General features: G+C 55.1%; 2 protein-coding genes across 2 annotated transcripts in view; both read left to right on the plus strand.

The window, feature by feature from the left end:
• The first annotated feature begins 3,060 nt into the window (after positions 1-3,060).
• Positions 3,061-11,750, plus strand: KPTN (kaptin, actin binding protein). The gene is made up of 12 exons (XM_017888882.1): positions 3,061-3,395; positions 3,743-3,825; positions 3,948-4,032; positions 4,113-4,167; positions 5,669-5,756; positions 5,976-6,057; positions 6,345-6,575; positions 6,949-7,026; positions 9,189-9,264; positions 9,996-10,131; positions 10,222-10,404; positions 11,347-11,750. The coding sequence occupies exons 1-12, from the start codon at positions 3,173-3,175 to the stop codon at positions 11,473-11,475; spliced, it is 1,449 nt and encodes a 482-aa protein (XP_017744371.1). The 5' UTR covers positions 3,061-3,172; the 3' UTR covers positions 11,476-11,750.
• A 3,172-nt stretch (positions 11,751-14,922) lies between these two features.
• SLC8A2 (solute carrier family 8 member A2) overlaps positions 14,923-15,295 on the plus strand; it is a 44,336-nt gene continuing 43,963 nt past the window's right edge. Inside the window, 1 exon segment of the mRNA XM_017889271.1 lies at positions 14,923-15,012. The gene's annotated coding sequence lies outside the window, so the exon portion shown is untranslated.

The raw sequence follows: 15,295 nt of genomic DNA on the forward strand, positions 1-15,295 counted from the left end.
GGAGGGTCGAATGTGACAATCCTCATGACTGCTTTGGATGAGAATGGGTGGAAGCTCGCCGAATCTCCCATGTCCACATTTCCCTGGCAGGAAGGCTGAACGCCCCGGTGACAGTTGTTCCATCTGTCACAGGACGGGGGAGGAAGCGGCTTTGGTGGGCAGAGTCTGAGGCCCGAGTGGGTCTGGGGAGTGGGGGAGGAGATAGCAGGAGCCTTTGCCCAGGAAAGGTGGGCAGGAACCAGCTGCCTCCACCACACTCCACAATGTGCATGTTGGGGGACCCGTCTGGTACGCATGTGCTTTACCCTGCCCTGCGCAGGGCCCCTCACTATGGAGGAGACGGGCTGGAGGAGGCTCAGTGCTCAGGCATGATGGGAAAGTGTCAGGAAGTGAGCAGGGGCAGTAACTGCACAGAGGAGGGGCTGCCTAGGAAACCAGGGTACGCTCCTGGGAGAGGGGCTCCAGCCCGGTAAGCCTAGAGAAGTGCAGGCGAGGTTCAAATTCCCTGACACCTGCCCTGCTCCTCTGTCCCCTGCAGCTCCTCCCACAGCTCCAGTCCAGACTCCTGAGACCTGAGATTGATTACCATGTCTGCCCCCGTTGTGGGCACTGACTGAAGGATAGTGTGAGAATCTGTTTCTGCCATCCATGACCTAAATCAGTGATGGTCAGCCCTGACTATGCTTTAAAGTCATTAAAAGTATCCAGGCTTGGGGCTGGGTGCTATGGCTCATGCCTGTAATCGCAGCACTTTGGGAGGCCGAGGCTGGTGGATCACTTGAGGTCAGGAGTTCAAGAGCAACCTAGCCAACATGGCAAAACCCTGTCTCTGCTAAAAATACAAAAATTAGGCATCATGGTGCAAAAATAAAAGTATCCAGGCTGGGGCCGCACTCTGATAAATTACGGTTTGACTGAGGTTTCCTACCCTTTTGTTTTGGGTTTGTTTTCTGTTTTTTGTTTGTTTTTTGTTTTTGTTTTGTTTTGTTTTGTTTTGTTTTGAGATGGAGTCTCGCTCTATTGCCCAGGCTGGAGTGCAGTGGTGCAATCTTGGCTCACAGCAAACTCTGCCTCCCGGGTTCAAGTGATTCTCCTGCCTCAGCCTCCCGAGTAGCTGGGATTACAAGTGTGTGCCACCACGCCCAGCTAATTTTTGTGTTTTTAGTAGAGACAGGGCTTCACCGTGTTGGCCAGGCTGGTCTCTAACTCCTGACCTCAGGTGATCCGCCTGCCTCAGCTTCCAAAGTGCTGGAATTACAGGCATGAGCCACCACGCCCGGCCTGTTTTGGTTTGTTTTTTAAAGCTTCATAGGCGGTTCAAGTGTGCAGTTAGGATTGGAAACCTCTGAACAGAATGACTCCTTCCTAACCTGTACTTCATTTTTTTATTCATCTGCTCAACATGTGGCTTATAGGTTACTAGGGAGGGAAGACGCCTGAAGGAAACGCACTGCTGAAGTGGCACTAGACCCATGTGACACTCCCTCAGCAAGTATTCACTAAGCACCTGCTGCATGCCAGGCCCTGGGAATACAGCAGCACTGATGGCATTCCCAGACTACCTTCCAGGAACTTTTCCCCACATCCAGAAATCTGGAATCGTCACAAATTCCTTCTTGCCACCTCCCTTATCCAGTCTGCTTTTGAGAACTTTCCATTTGCTGTCTCTTACATGCTCAGCACGTAGTTTGTGATTTTTGACACATTTACTGAATGCCTGCTTTGTGTCAGGTCTTGTGGTCCAGGTACAGGCGATAAGACTGTGATCAAGGGAGATCAGCTGCTTCCTTCATGGAGCTTGCAGTCTGTGTGTACTCGAGGTGTCCAGGACAGCTGGCCAACCCATGTTTTCTGGAAATGACACACACATGTGCATAGAGTACCCAAACCTTCGTGGCCTTCTAGGGACAAAGAAGCACAGATAGGAACCCCTGAAGGCCCCAGAGTGGGGAACACCTGGTTTACATCCTGTCCCCACCACTAAAGAGTCCGTCAGTGGACTTACTCTTTCCGAGCCTCCATTTCATCCTCTGTAAACTGGGATAATAAACCCCTTTGAAGAGGTTTCTTTCTTGCAAAGATTAGTGAGATAGATTTGCAAAGGACGTCCAGGCACACAGTAAAAGCTCAATGAATCCTGAATAAGTGAACCGGCAGGGAGGGTAACAGTAGGCCCTTGCAGAACAATTGTGAGGAGTCAGATTATCAGAGCCAGCATGACTGTCACCAAGTAGGTGTTCGATAAGGGTTGGTTATTATAGCTGGATCATTTTTCCTTGGGGTCAAGAAGAATGTATTCATTATTTTAAAAGTGATACTGTTAAGATTACGAACTATGGTCCGGGCAAGGTGGCTCACACCTATAATCCTAGCACTTTGGGATGCCGAGGCGGGCGGATCGCCTGAGGTCAGGAGTTAGAGACCAGCCTGGGCAACAATAGCAAAACCCCATCTCTACTAAAAATAGAAAAACTAGCCAGGTGTGGTGGCACCTGTAATCCCAGCTACTCGGGAGGCTGAGGCAGGAGAATCGCTTGAACCCAGGAGGCAGAGGTTGCAGTGAGCTGAGATCGCACCACTGCACTCCAGGGTGACAGAGCAAGACTCCGTCTCAAAAAAAAAAAAAAGTGAACTGTGGAATTACCTTGTTTGGTTTCCAGTACTGACCGCTCGTTACTAGCTGTGTGATCTTAGGCAAGTTACTTTACCCCTCTGTGCCTCAATTCCTTCATCTGTAAAATGGATTTAAGTACCTACCTCCACCCCCTTGCAAATTTTTAATAAATTATATGGAATACACTTATAGTAGTTCCTGGCACATAAGGGCAATATTAAGTTTTACGATGATGATGATTCGACTTTCCACACAGCATAGAGCGAGAAGCCGTGGCCGCCACCTCCCATCTCTAGTCACAGACTCCTTATGGCAGCCACTTGGCCCAGAAATGGAAAGGAGAAGAGTGCGCAGGCGCAGTGGGTCAAAGTCGCCTGGGAGACCCGAGCATGCAATCTGGCCGCCATCTTGGGAGAGGGCAACGCCAGCAGCTTCTTGTACGTCATCAGCCTGCGCAACGGCCGGGCACCCGGCGGTTCAGGTCGCTCACAGAGTCGTAGGTCGGGTAGTGCGGGTGGCGGCGGGGGCTGCGGAGAGGGTGCGTAACTGAGGGGCGTGATGGGGGAAGCGGCCGTGGCCGCGGGGCCTTGTCCGCTGCGCGAGGACAGCTTCACGCGCTTCTCGTCGCAGAGCAATGTGTATGGGCTGGCAGGCGGCGCCGGCGGGCGCGGGGAGCTGCTGGCCGCCACGCTTAAAGGCAAGGTGCTCGGCTTCCGCTACCAAGACCTCCGACAGAAAATCCGGCCAGTGGCCAAGGAGCTGCAGTTCAACTACATTCCCGGTTGGTGGCGCTATGGTGCTGGGAGGGGCCTTCGAACGTGGTGTTGAGAAGGCTTCTGAGGCTCTGTCTGAGCCGGGTCACCGTGCTGGGAGAATGGAATCGGGGTAGTTTAAGGGGGTCACTGGGATCAGGAGGCAGGCATAGTTGGGGCCTGGATGAGCCTAGGGTTTCAGGATTCTTCAGACTTACAGGTCAGGATCCCTGGTACCCAGGGAACCGAGGTCGGGTGATAGTGGTCAGGACTCAGACCAGAGGGCATGATGATTGCGGTGGCCAGAGTTCACCATGTTTGGGAGATCGCAGTCATGAGTCTGCCTGACACTGAACTTAGAACTCTCCCCTCCCAGTGGACGCGGAGATTGTCTCCATTGACACTTTCAACAAGTCACCCCCCAAGCGGGGTCTGGTTGTGGGGATCACGTTCATCAAGGTACCTAGAGCCCCCTCCACCTCCCTTCGCCCTCCTCCTTACACACATGGTAAGTTCCACTGAGCTGCCCCAGATCCCACCTGCCACCCCTGCCCTCCCCTGAACCCTGTGTCCTCCCCCAGGATTCAGGGGACAAGGGCAGCCCCTTCCTGAACATTTACTGCGACTATGAGCCCGGCTCTGAGTACAACCTTGACTCCATTGCCCGTGAGTGAGGCGTGGACGGGAGGAGGGAGAGGGTCCCCGACAGGTCCCCCATGCTCGCGTGCCTGTGCCCCTCCCTACAGAGAGCTGCCTGAACCTGGAGCTCCAGTTCACTCCGTTCCAGCTGTGCCATGCAGAGTGAGTGTCCCCTGGGCATCCGCACCCACCCCACTGTAAATGTAGAAACCCTGAGTTCTCGAACCCCTTCTTTACTTACAGATCCCTGTAGTCTGTTTCCCCTTCTGGAAAATAAAGAGGTTGTACTAGATTAGGGATTGAAAACTAAAATGCCAGCCAGGCACGGTGGCTTACACCTGTAATCCCAGCATTTTGAGAGGCTGAGGTGGATGGATCACCTGAGGTCAGGAGTTCGAGACCACCCTGGCCAACATGACGAAACCCTGTCTCTACTAAAAATACAAAAATTAGCTGGGATGGTGGTATGCACCTCTAATCCCAGCTACTCAGGAGGCTGAGGCAGGAGAATCACTTGAACCTGGGAGGTGGAGGTTGCAGTGAGCCGAGATTGTACCATGGCACTCCAGCCTAGGTGACAAGAGCGAAACTCTGTCTCACAAATAAATAAATTAAATTAAACTAAAATGCCTTTGGGGACCAGGGAGGTCATGTGAGAATGGAAAGCACAAGTGTAATGTAACAGGGAGCATGTGTCCACATACGCATATGCAGCTGAGGTTGGAAAGCTGTAGCTAAGTGGAGACCACAAACTTGCCCACAATCAGATTCTACGTTTGTTTTTTAGAGCATCGTTTTTTTTTTTCTGAGACAGAGTCTTGCTCTGCCACCCAGGCTGGAGTGCAGTGGCCGGTTCTCAGCTCACTGCAAGCTCCGCCTCCCGGGTTTACGCCATTCTCCTGTCTCAGCCTCCCGAGTAGCTGGGACTACAGGCTGGGACTACCACCTCACCCGGCTAGTTTTTTTGTATTTTTTAGTAGAGACGGGGTTTGGTCTCTCACCGTCATTAGCCGCAGGGATGGTCCATCCGGATCTCCTGACTCATGATCCAGCACCCAGCGCGGGCGCCGTCCTCGGCCTCACAAAGTGCTCGTTTTTTGTGATTTTTAGTAGCCAGACGAGGGGGTTTCCACCGTCGGTTAGCCAGCGATGGTTCCGACTCTCCTCGCCCTCGTGCATCCGCCCACGCACTCTCGGCTCCAAAGTGCTGGGCGATTCAGCCGGCTTGAGCCACCCCGCCACGGCCCTAGTCATCTTCTAGAAAGAGACCAGAAACACAGCACTTCTAGAATACTGGGGTTTCAGATTGAAGGGAGAGGTCCTAGCTTCTAAAGATTCTACACGTTCCATTCTAAGAGTTCCACATTCTATCCTGACAATCACAGAGGCGAGAGGTACAGGAGCTAGTGCGGGCTCTAACGAGTCGGGTAGGTTCTAGCCAAGCCTGTTCCCGCAATTCTGAGACTGGGAGGTACATTCCTTGGATTCTGAAGATTCTCATGCAGCGGCCTCGCGTTTCTACACGTTGTGGCTGTTTTCAAGGCACGATCGGCAGTAACCTCAGGAGCCTGCCAGCCCTGAGAGTTCTAACCCTCCGGTCTAGTGTCCCTGGATCCCCAGAATATTAAGGTTCTCCAATAAGGCCGGGGTTTTTTCGCCACAGAGGAGAGTTCTGGCCTTCTCAGATCACCAACATGCGATCTCGCCACTTCCGTGGGTTCCTAGATTTGCTGCTGCTTTCAGCGGTCCAGGTCGGGAGGATCAACTGCGGAGGAGCCGTTGTTCTCTTCTTGGAGTGCGGAATGCACCCGGCTATTCCATCTCTAAGGCCAGGAGGCCCCCTGATGGCGGGGAGGCGTGCTGGCAGAGCCTGTGGGGTTCACTGTGGGCTGGCGCCTGGGTGGGTATATGCTGTGACAACTGACTTAACGCGGCGTGTGCGGGGTGGGCTCTGCCCGGCTTCTCCCCAGAACGAGGGGCTGCATCAGTTTGAGGGAACGAGCCCGCTGGACAAACCTCTTCCCGAGCCTGAGACGAACCTGACCACGCTAGGTAGGGGAGAGAGGTCCCGAAAGAGGCACCGGGGACCGGCGGCACGTGACTCCAAGAAGATCAGGGCGTGGGACCTTAGAGAAGTTGGCACAGGGGCGAGGAGGCTCACGAAGAAGGAGTCCACACATGATTCAGAGAAATTGCATCAGCAGGGGTACACCGCAGAAAAACAAGAGGCTGCGACTTCGCAGCCCCTCGGGGGTGTGCAGAATTGACATCCAGAGGAATTGGGTGGTGAGGATTCATCCCAGCCAGAGGCATCAGGCAGCAGGCTCCCCGGGCTACAGGGAGGGGCCAACTGCTCCTGGCGCGGACGGGCCGAGGGGCGGCCGGCCGGCGGGCCCACATGGCCCTTGGCCTCAATCTATCCATCCCGCCGCCAGTGCTCCTCTCTGGCTCTGGACAGTCGCAGCGCAACCTCCCCGGCACAAACCGCGTCCCGGCGCCCCGTCCTTCAGCTCTGCGGCTGTCCAGAGTGGTTCATGTCCCGTGTCCGCCCACGTGGACCGCGAGTCGAGGTGAGGACCGGTCGGATGAGCGCGGGCGGTAAGGAGCTGGGATTGAGCGCTGGGGCGGGGCAGGGTGGGGCTGAGGATGGGAGCTCGGTGGGGTAGGGGAGGGCAGGTACAGGGGGCGCTTGAAAGGGATGCGAGGGTGGCGGCTAGCCTGGGGCGGCGGGGATAAGGTGGCCCGGTCAACAGGCTCGGAGCCTGGTGAAGTAGGTAAACCTGGGGGCGCGGAAGGATGCACGGGTGCGGTTGAGGGCGGGGGCTTCGGGTGGGGTTGGCAGAGCTGCGCAGGGACTGCCGCCACGGCTACTGGTGGGAGCTTTTCAGGGCTGGGGCGGGACCAGGGTGGGGCTGGGGCTCTGAGTCCTCGCTCTTCACGCAGAGGTTCTGCAGATGTGGTCGGTCCTGCAGGACGGCCCCATCTCCCGAGTGATCGTGTTCAGCCTCTCGGCCCCCAAGGGTGAGCTCTGGGTTTGAGGGGATGGGGAGAGAGCAGTGGATGGAACGTGTCGGGGGAAAAGACAACTCTGCATTCTTGGGAACGTGTCGGGGGAAGAGACAACTCTGCATTCTTGGGTCCTCCCACCCAGATTTGCACCCCTCTCCCAAAGTGTCCAGCCCCTAGTCCCTCCCTCCTGGATCCCCCACTCCAGGCCTTGAACTGCAGTGCACCTCTTCCCTCCCCTCCCCTCCTGTGAATATAACTTCCAGGACTGGCACATGGGGCCTAACCCATATATTTTCTGTTAGAGTCCATAGTTGTTCTCTTCACTTTGGTGTAACCTTAGCCCTGTAGCCTGGGGCTGAGCGTCCACCTCTCCCTCTGTACCCTAACCTGCACGTCTCACATCGGGACTTCTTCACCCTACTCTGTGGCCCCTTCGCTATGTCTCTTGATGCAGTCTAGCTCCCGGCTATGCTCCTGGACTCACCACCATCCCACCACTCAGAGTCTAGCCTTTTCCTCCAGTATGTTGATCATTCCTGCTCCTTTACTGGGGTCTATCCCTGACTGGCATTTTGCTTGTGTAAAAAAGTTTTGACTAGGCGGGGTAATCCCAGCACTTTGGGAGGCTGAAGCAGGCAGATCACCTGAGGTTGGGAGTTCAAGACCAGCCTGACCAACACAGTGAAACCCCATCTCTACTAAAAATACAAAAATTAGCAGGGCGTGCTGGCAGGCGCCTGTAATCCCAGCTACTCGGGAGGCTGAGGCAGAAGAATCGCTTGAACCCAGGAGGTGGAGGTGGCAGTGAGCTGAGATCACACCACTGCCCTCCAGCCTGGGCGACGGAGTGAGACTCTGTCTCAAAAAAGAAAAAAAAATGTATTTCAATCACTTTGGGGACACAAGTGGTTTTGGTTGCATGGATAAATTCTATAGTGATGGATTCTGAGATTTTAATACACCCATCGCCCGAGTAGTGTCTGTTGTACCTAATGTGTAGCTTTTATCCCATACCCACTCCCACCTTCCCGCTTCTGAATCTCCAAACACCATCATATACTCTGTATGCCTTTGTGTACTCATAGCTTAGCTCCCTCTTCTGTGAGAACATACCTTTTTTGGTTTTCCACTCCTGTGTTACTGCACTTAGGGTAATGATCTCCAGTTCCATCTAAGTTGCTGCAAAAGACATTTCCTTCCTTTTTATGACTTGTGTAGTACTCCATGGTGTATATATGCCACATTTTCTTTCTCCACTCATTAGTCGATGGCCACTTAGGTTGGTTCCACATCTTTGCAGTTGTGAAGGGCTGCTGTAAACATACATGCACAAATGTCTTTTTTTTTTTTTTCCAGAGAGAGTCTGGCTCTGTCGCCCAGGCTGGAGTGCCGTGGCTCAATCTCGGCTCACTGTCACCTCCACCTCCCGGGTTCAAGCAATTCTCCTGCCTCAGCCTCCTGAGTAGCTGGGATTACAAGCGTATGCCATCATACCAGGCTGATTTTTGTGTCTGATTTTTGTGTTTTTAGTAGAGACGGGGTTTCACCATGTTGGCCAGGCTAGTCTCGAACTCCTGACCTCAGGCGATCTGCCTGCCTCGACCTCCCAAAGTGCTGGGATTACAGGCGTGAGCCACCGCGCCCGGAACCTCAGACTATCATCTAACACCTTTTTCTCCTTCTGGTGTCTGACGTTCCTAATTTCTCTCATAGGCCAATCTCTAACCCTCCCTCTGTAACAGCCTCAAGACTTTTTCCAGAGATCTAACTTGCATGTCTCTCATTAAAGGGGCCTGGGGTATGATGAGGAGCCCGGGTATGATGAGGAGCCCGGAACCTGTCCCCACAAAACCGTTCCCCTCTTCATTCATGTTTTTTTTTTTTTCTTTTTTTCCTGAGACGGAGTCTTGCTCTGTCACCCAGGCTGGAGTGCAGTGGTGCGATCTCGGCTCACTCCAACCTCCGCCTCCCGGGTTCAAGCAATTCTCCTACCTCAGCCTCCTGAGTAGCTGGCATTACAGGTGCCCGCCACCATGCCTGGCTAATTTTTGTATTTTTAGTAGAGGCGGGGTTTTATCACGTTGACCAGGATGGTCTTGAACTCCTGACCTCAGCTGATCCACCCGCCTCGACCTCCCAGAGTACTGGGATTACCATTCATGTTTCTTCTCCAGAGACCAAGGACAGGCCAGCACAAGATGAGTACAGCGTGCTTGTGGCCAGCATGTTGGAGCCAGCAGTGGTGTATCGGTAAGGGGGCCTGAGATACATGGGTGTGGTCTAACCTTGTCATTCTCCACAGTAAGTTCCTTTGGGTGGATTACCCAGAGCTGGACAAGTAAAGATACTTGTGACCCAGGGGCGGGGGCTGTGAATTTTGAAGTCTAGACTTGCAGGGAATATGTTGAGGTGGGGGGGTGGGAGCAGAGATGCCCCCTGGAATGGATGTAGTAGGTGTGCTGGCAAATGGCTAATCACTGGCTATGCACGAGGAAAGCCCAGGTTTGTAGCATCTGCCAGAGTTTCCAAAATGTAAATACTTCCGCCACGGTGGCTTTCAAACCATGAACATGATTACATGGGAACGTTTCCCAGTCAGCTCTTGAAAGCGACTATGGCCAGCCCTGGCACCCCTCTAGGGGTGGTGAAGGTGTCCGGCCAGGGCCAAGCGCTCTTCGGGGTTCCATGAAGGCAGCGTGGGTGTCTAGATTGAGGACACGCGTTTCTGAATCCCCAGATGGGACCCTGTGGCTTTCCATTTGGGAGTGAGGTGGTCCCCGAGGTGAAGGGCTTGCGTGCACAGGTTGACCCCTTGCTGGATCTGTGAATATGTCCATATTTGAGGTGATGACGTCTAGGCTTCCAGAGGACCAGTGTGTCTAGGCCTGAGAAGGGAAGCAGTACCAGTGCCCAGCTCAGCGTCTGCCAAGGGTGCCGGGCACTGCAAGCTGACCCCAGTCTGCTGCATTTGGGACCCTCAGGGACCTGCTGCACCGGGGCCTTGAAGACCAGCTTCTCCTGCCCGGCAGTGACCAATTTGACAGCGTCCTCTGCGGCCTGGTCACCGACGTAGATTTGGATGGGCGGCCGGAAGTCCTGGTGGCCACCTATGGACAGGTGGGACCTGACAGTTGGAGCCACCACCCACCGTCCTCGCTCCACTGTGCCCCCCGTCTACCTGTGTGACCTGACTCTTCACCCCTGCAGGAACTGCTGTGTTATAAGTACCAGGGCCCAGAGTCGGGGATCCCTGAGGCCCAGCACGGGTTCCGCCTGCTGTGGCAGCGGGGCTTCTCGAGTCCCCTGCTGGCCATGGCTCACGTGGACCTGACTGGGGACGGGCTGCAGGAGCTTGCCGTGGTCTCCCTGAAGGGCGTGCACATCCTGCAGGTAACCCCGGCTCTCAGGGAGAAGGGTTGACCTCAGCAGTTTCAGGCAGGGGGTGCAGGCCACCTTCCGGAGGAGGGAGGAACTCATTTCTGGTAGGCAATTCCTACCGGCCAGGACAACTCCCAGGAGAAAGGGGCATCTGTGAGCGCTCACAGCAGCTGGGGTGGGGGCACCGGCCTGGTGAAGGAGATTTATTTATGTATTTATTCTTTTTATTCTTTTATTTTTGAAACAGAGTCTTGCTCTGTCACCCAAGCTGGAGTGCAGTGACTCGATCTCAGCTCACTGCAACCACCTCCCAGGTTCAAACGATTCTCATGCCTGAGCCTCTCAAACAGCTGGGATTACAAGGGCCCGCCACCACGCCCAGCTAATTTTTGTATTTTTAGTAGAGACGGGGTTTCACCATGTTGCCCAGGTTGGTCTTGAACTTCTGGCCTCAAGTCATCCGCCCACCTCGGCCTCCCAAAGTGCTAGGATTACAGGCGTGAGCCACCACACCTCACCCTTCTTTTTTTTTTTTTTTGAAACAAAGTCTCACTCTGTTTGCCCAGGCTAGAGTGCAGTGGCGTGATCTGAGTTCACTGCAACCTTCACCTTCCGGGTTGAAGTGATTCTTCTGCCTCAGCCTCCCGAGTAGCTGGGATTACAGGCGCCTGCCTCCACGCCTGGCTAAATTTTATATTTCTTCTAATCTCAGTTCCTTACATTTGGGTCTAGGCTTTGTCCCTCCCACTAGAAATTCGCTACAGGCCACTCCCCTTCACCCCTATCACAGAGGCCCATTCCCATCCCACACACTGGTCTGCTCTCTGCCCTCCCACCTGGGCCGAGCTCCTGGCCTTTGGAGTTGCTTCACTCTAGACTGTCCGCCATGATGTAACCTTTCCCCTCTGCAGCTCTTCCTCAGCTCCATCCCCCTCCTTCTCTTGTTCCCCACAGCACAGCCTGATCCAGGCCTCGGAGCTGGTCTTGACCCGGCTTCGACATCAAGTGGAGCAGAGGAGACGTCGGCTACAGGGGTTGGAGGACGAGGCAGGTGCAGGGCCAGCTGAAAATGCAGCCTCTTAAGCACCCATGCACCCACTCTTCCCAGACCTGGGGCGACTCATGGCATGCTTACCGCCACCCGCTGGTGGGGGGTGTCCTGAAGGACAGGATGCTCTCCTCAGACCTCCCCAGGGTGGTGAAGCTGTGTCCTGAGACCCCAGCTAACCCACTCCTCTCTCTGTGCCTCAGTGTCCCTATTTGAAAGCAGGGATGATCCCGACCCACCCTGTCCACTCTCGATGAGAATTGGCTAACTGATGGTTATTTATATGTCCAGAAGAACAGCATTTCCCAGTTGTCTCGATTATTTTGTTCGGCAAGCATTTGGTGGGCACCTGCTGTATGCCTGGCTCTGTGTTGGATGCTGGATTCACCCAGAGGAATTGAGGGAGACGGATTTGGGGGAGAGGGAATCCAAGGCTAGACCCAGATACAGGATGGAGGTTAGATCCCAGGGTAGAACCCAAGAGAAAGAAATGAGGTGACACCTTAGCAGAAAGGCTAAAGTTAAACCACTGGGGAACAGACTATGTAAAGTGGAAGGAAAAGAACTGAGGTTAGACCCCAGCAAGTGAATTGAGGTTAGACCCTAGTGGAGTGGGCTGACATGAGACCCCAGTGGAAAGATCTAGATCTGAGGGTAGATCCCAGTGGAAAGGCAAGGAGCTTGAGCGTTTAGAGGAAAACTTGTGGGTAGAAAGGGCTGCTGTGGGAAAACAGTGGTCCATTTGTAGCAGAGGGTCTGAGGCTAGACTCTCTATGAATGATGCTGAGGTTGGACCCCAACAAAAAGTAGGTATGGTCAGACCCCTGCAAGGGGCCAGGGTTAAACCCAGCAGAAAGTGAGCTTAGTTCTCAGTGGGGAGCACTGAGGCAAGACCCAGGGAGAAGACTTGCAGGCTAGACCATGCTGGAAAGGGCTAAGCTTAGACCTAATCTAAAATGCCCAGGGGATTGGGGCCCCAGGGAGCGGGAGAGAAGCCTGATTCTCCTAGCCTGTGGTGGTAGGAGTTGCCTTGCCTGTGGTCTTGTATGTGTGTGTGAGACGGAGTCTCATTCTGTCTCCCAGGCTGGAGTGTAGTGGCGCGATCTCGGCTCACAGCAACCTCTGCCTCCTGGTTCAAGCGATTCTTCTGCCTCAGCCGCCTGAGTAGCTGGGATTACAAGTGTGCATCACCATGCCCGGCTAATTTTTTTGTATTTTTAGTAGAGACAGGGTTTCACCACGTTGGCCAGGCTGGTCTCAAACTCCTGATTGCAGGTGATCCACCCGCCTCGGCCTCCCAAAGTGCTGGGATGACAGGCGTGAGTCACCGTGCCCGGCCTCCTGTGCTCCTTTCTGTATTACCAGGAGAAGGAATCAGAGGCCTGTGTCTCTAGGACCAGTGGAGGACGGGAACGATGCAAGTCTTGTCCTCCCTCCACTGCAGGCCAGGAATAGAATCTGGGTCAGCAGGGTTGGGGGATGATCATTTCCTGGGCCATATCCAGGCTGGGGGCAGAGGTTGGGCAGGACACCTGCTTCCTGCGGGGTTCAGGGGAGAGGCAGACACTAGTCATTCTGGCCATCTGTCTGCCTCCCGCTATGGAGGTCCACCCAGAAGTCTGACCACCAGCACTGACAGAGAAGACCCAGCCACCAGTTGTCTACCGAGCGTTTATGGGAGTTAGGAGCTCAGCAACTCCTGGCCATCCCTGTCTTCACCCTCGTTACCAGAAGCCAGGCCCAGGCGTGGGAAGTTGCAGGGAGCTGGATCCTCTCCCTCCCCTGGCAGCAGGCCTGATGGTGTCCAGCCAGGACTGGCAGTGGGCAGGACCGGTGGCACGAGTAGGGCCCCCTCCCTCCCACTGTCCACCTGTGGAGAAGGAGCACGCCACACCGACTCACACACCATCACCCCCTGTCGGGGGGGGGAGTGGGATTGGGAGTGGGTGTAGTGATGGTGTGCCTTGCAGAGGTGTGTGCTTGTGTGGGGGTATGTGTGTGGGCCCATCAGAGGGCGCGTGAGTTTGTGTCTTCAGGAGCCCAGGCCACCTGCCTGGCCCTTTGCAGTTCATGTCTTTTTGTTTTGGAGACGGTGTCTCACTCTGTCGCCTAGGCTAGAGTGCAGTGGCGTGATCACAGCTCACTGCAGCCTCCACCTCCCAGGTTCAAGTGTTCTCCTGCCTCAGCCTCCCAGGTAGCTTACAGGATTACAGGTGTGTGCCACCTCGCCCGGCTACTTTTTGGATTTTTAGTAGAGACGGGGTTTCGCCTTGTTGGCCAGGTTGGTCTCAAATCCCTGACATCAAGTGGTCTGCCTGCCTTGGCCTCCCAAAGTGCTGGGATTGCAGGCGTGAGCCACCTTGCCCAACCTGCAGGTGTCTTCTTGACTTGACCGGTCCTCAGCCTGGGGAATTGTACGGTGCAGCAGTTAAGGGTGCAGAATCTGGAGCCATATTTACCACCTCGTGCCTTGGTTTCCCTGTCTGTAAGTGGAGCTCATAATAGCATTTACCTCACAAAGTTGGTGTAAGGGTCGATTGTGTCAACGTATGTCCTGAATTTATAAAAAAAAGTTAGAACATGCCAGGTGTGGTGGTTCTTACCTATAATCCCAGCGCTTTGGGAGGCCGAGGCAGAAGGATTACTTGAGCCCAGGAGTTGGAGACCAGCCTTAGTAACATAGTGAGACCCTGTCTCTTAAAAAAAAAAAAAAAAAAAAAAAAAAAAATGGAGGGAAAAAGCCTGGCGTGGTGGTGGTGGTGGGCACCTGTAGTCCCAGCTACTCGGGAAGCTGAGACAGCAGGATTGCTTGAGCCCAGGAGGTTGAGGCTGCAGTGAGCTGAGATCGTGCCACCGCACTCCAGCCTGGGTGACAGAGTGAGACCCTGTCTCAAATAATAATGTGATGCCGATGCCAGGCACGTGGTCAGGGCTGCCTGTATGCATGGCAGCTGTTGTTATTCTTATTAATGGGTGTCTTTGTGGTTGTTTCTGGCCTCCTTTGTGAGGCTGTGCAGGCACAGTATGTGAATTTGGATCTGACTCCAGCTAAACATTCTTGCCCTCCCCCTAGTTCTGTGAGTCTGTAACTATTTGTAGCTGTTGGCCCTTGTATGGCTGGGAGACTGTGTGCGTGTATGTGTGTGCGTGTGTGTGTGTTGGGGGGCGGGGGCTGCTTCTGAAACGCACAGGAGCGCCCTCCGCTGCTGTCCCCTGCCTCTGGTGCTGAACCCGGAGGCTGGGGAGGAGGCTCAGGCTCCCTGCTCCTCCCGCCTTGTTCCCCAGGCCCCTCCCCGGGCCTCCCCGCCTCCCGCACCGCCTCCCCTCTGCCCGCCTCCGCCTCCTCCCCTCTCTCCGGCTCCTCCCCTCTCTCGCTCCCTCGCCGACTCCCCTCCCCGTGTCCCTCCCCTCTCCTCCTCTCCTCCCTCTATCCCCTCTCCCTCCCCTCCTCCCCGGCTCTCCCTCTCAGTCTCCGGCTTTTCTCTCTCTCAATCTCTCTCTCTCTTTCGGGCGGAGTCGCCCACCACTGCCAGCCCAGCGCTGGGGGGACCTGCTGCAGGCTGTAGCCGCAGGTAAGAGACCCCATTGGTGGGTAGGTGGGGGCGTGGGAAAAGGACGGGGTTACCCCAGGCGCGGAATGGGGGCGGTTCGGGAAGCCTGGAGCTGGCTTCCCTGGGCTGGTTTATGGAGGTGGGGGGCTGCCTGGCCCAGCACGGGTACCTTCTGTGGGGTGGGAGTGCCACCAGCCGCCCCAACACCTTCAGCCCCTCCTGGTTCTCAGGCGGCTGGGGAGGGGGGCCACCTGGGTACTGGGGGGGAGGACACCCCGCCCCCACCCCGTCTGGGGCACCCCCC

This window comes from Rhinopithecus bieti, unplaced genomic scaffold (genome assembly GCF_001698545.2).
Source record: "Rhinopithecus bieti isolate Rb0 unplaced genomic scaffold, ASM169854v2 scaffold_574, whole genome shotgun sequence".
NCBI lineage: Eukaryota > Metazoa > Chordata > Mammalia > Primates > Cercopithecidae > Rhinopithecus > Rhinopithecus bieti.

Bases quoted from the DNA above. Each gene is read 5' to 3' on its own strand.
- KPTN (XM_017888882.1), top strand. From the start codon at position 3,173: ATGGGGGAAGCGGCCGTGGCCGCGGGGCCTTGTCCGCTGCGCGAGGAC. The intron at 4,033-4,112 runs GTGAGTGAGGCG...CCCTCCCTACAG, and splicing joins CAACCTTGACTCCATTGCCC to AGAGCTGCCTGAACCTGGAG. The intron at 10,132-10,221 runs GTGGGACCTGAC...TCACCCCTGCAG, and splicing joins TGGTGGCCACCTATGGACAG to GAACTGCTGTGTTATAAGTA.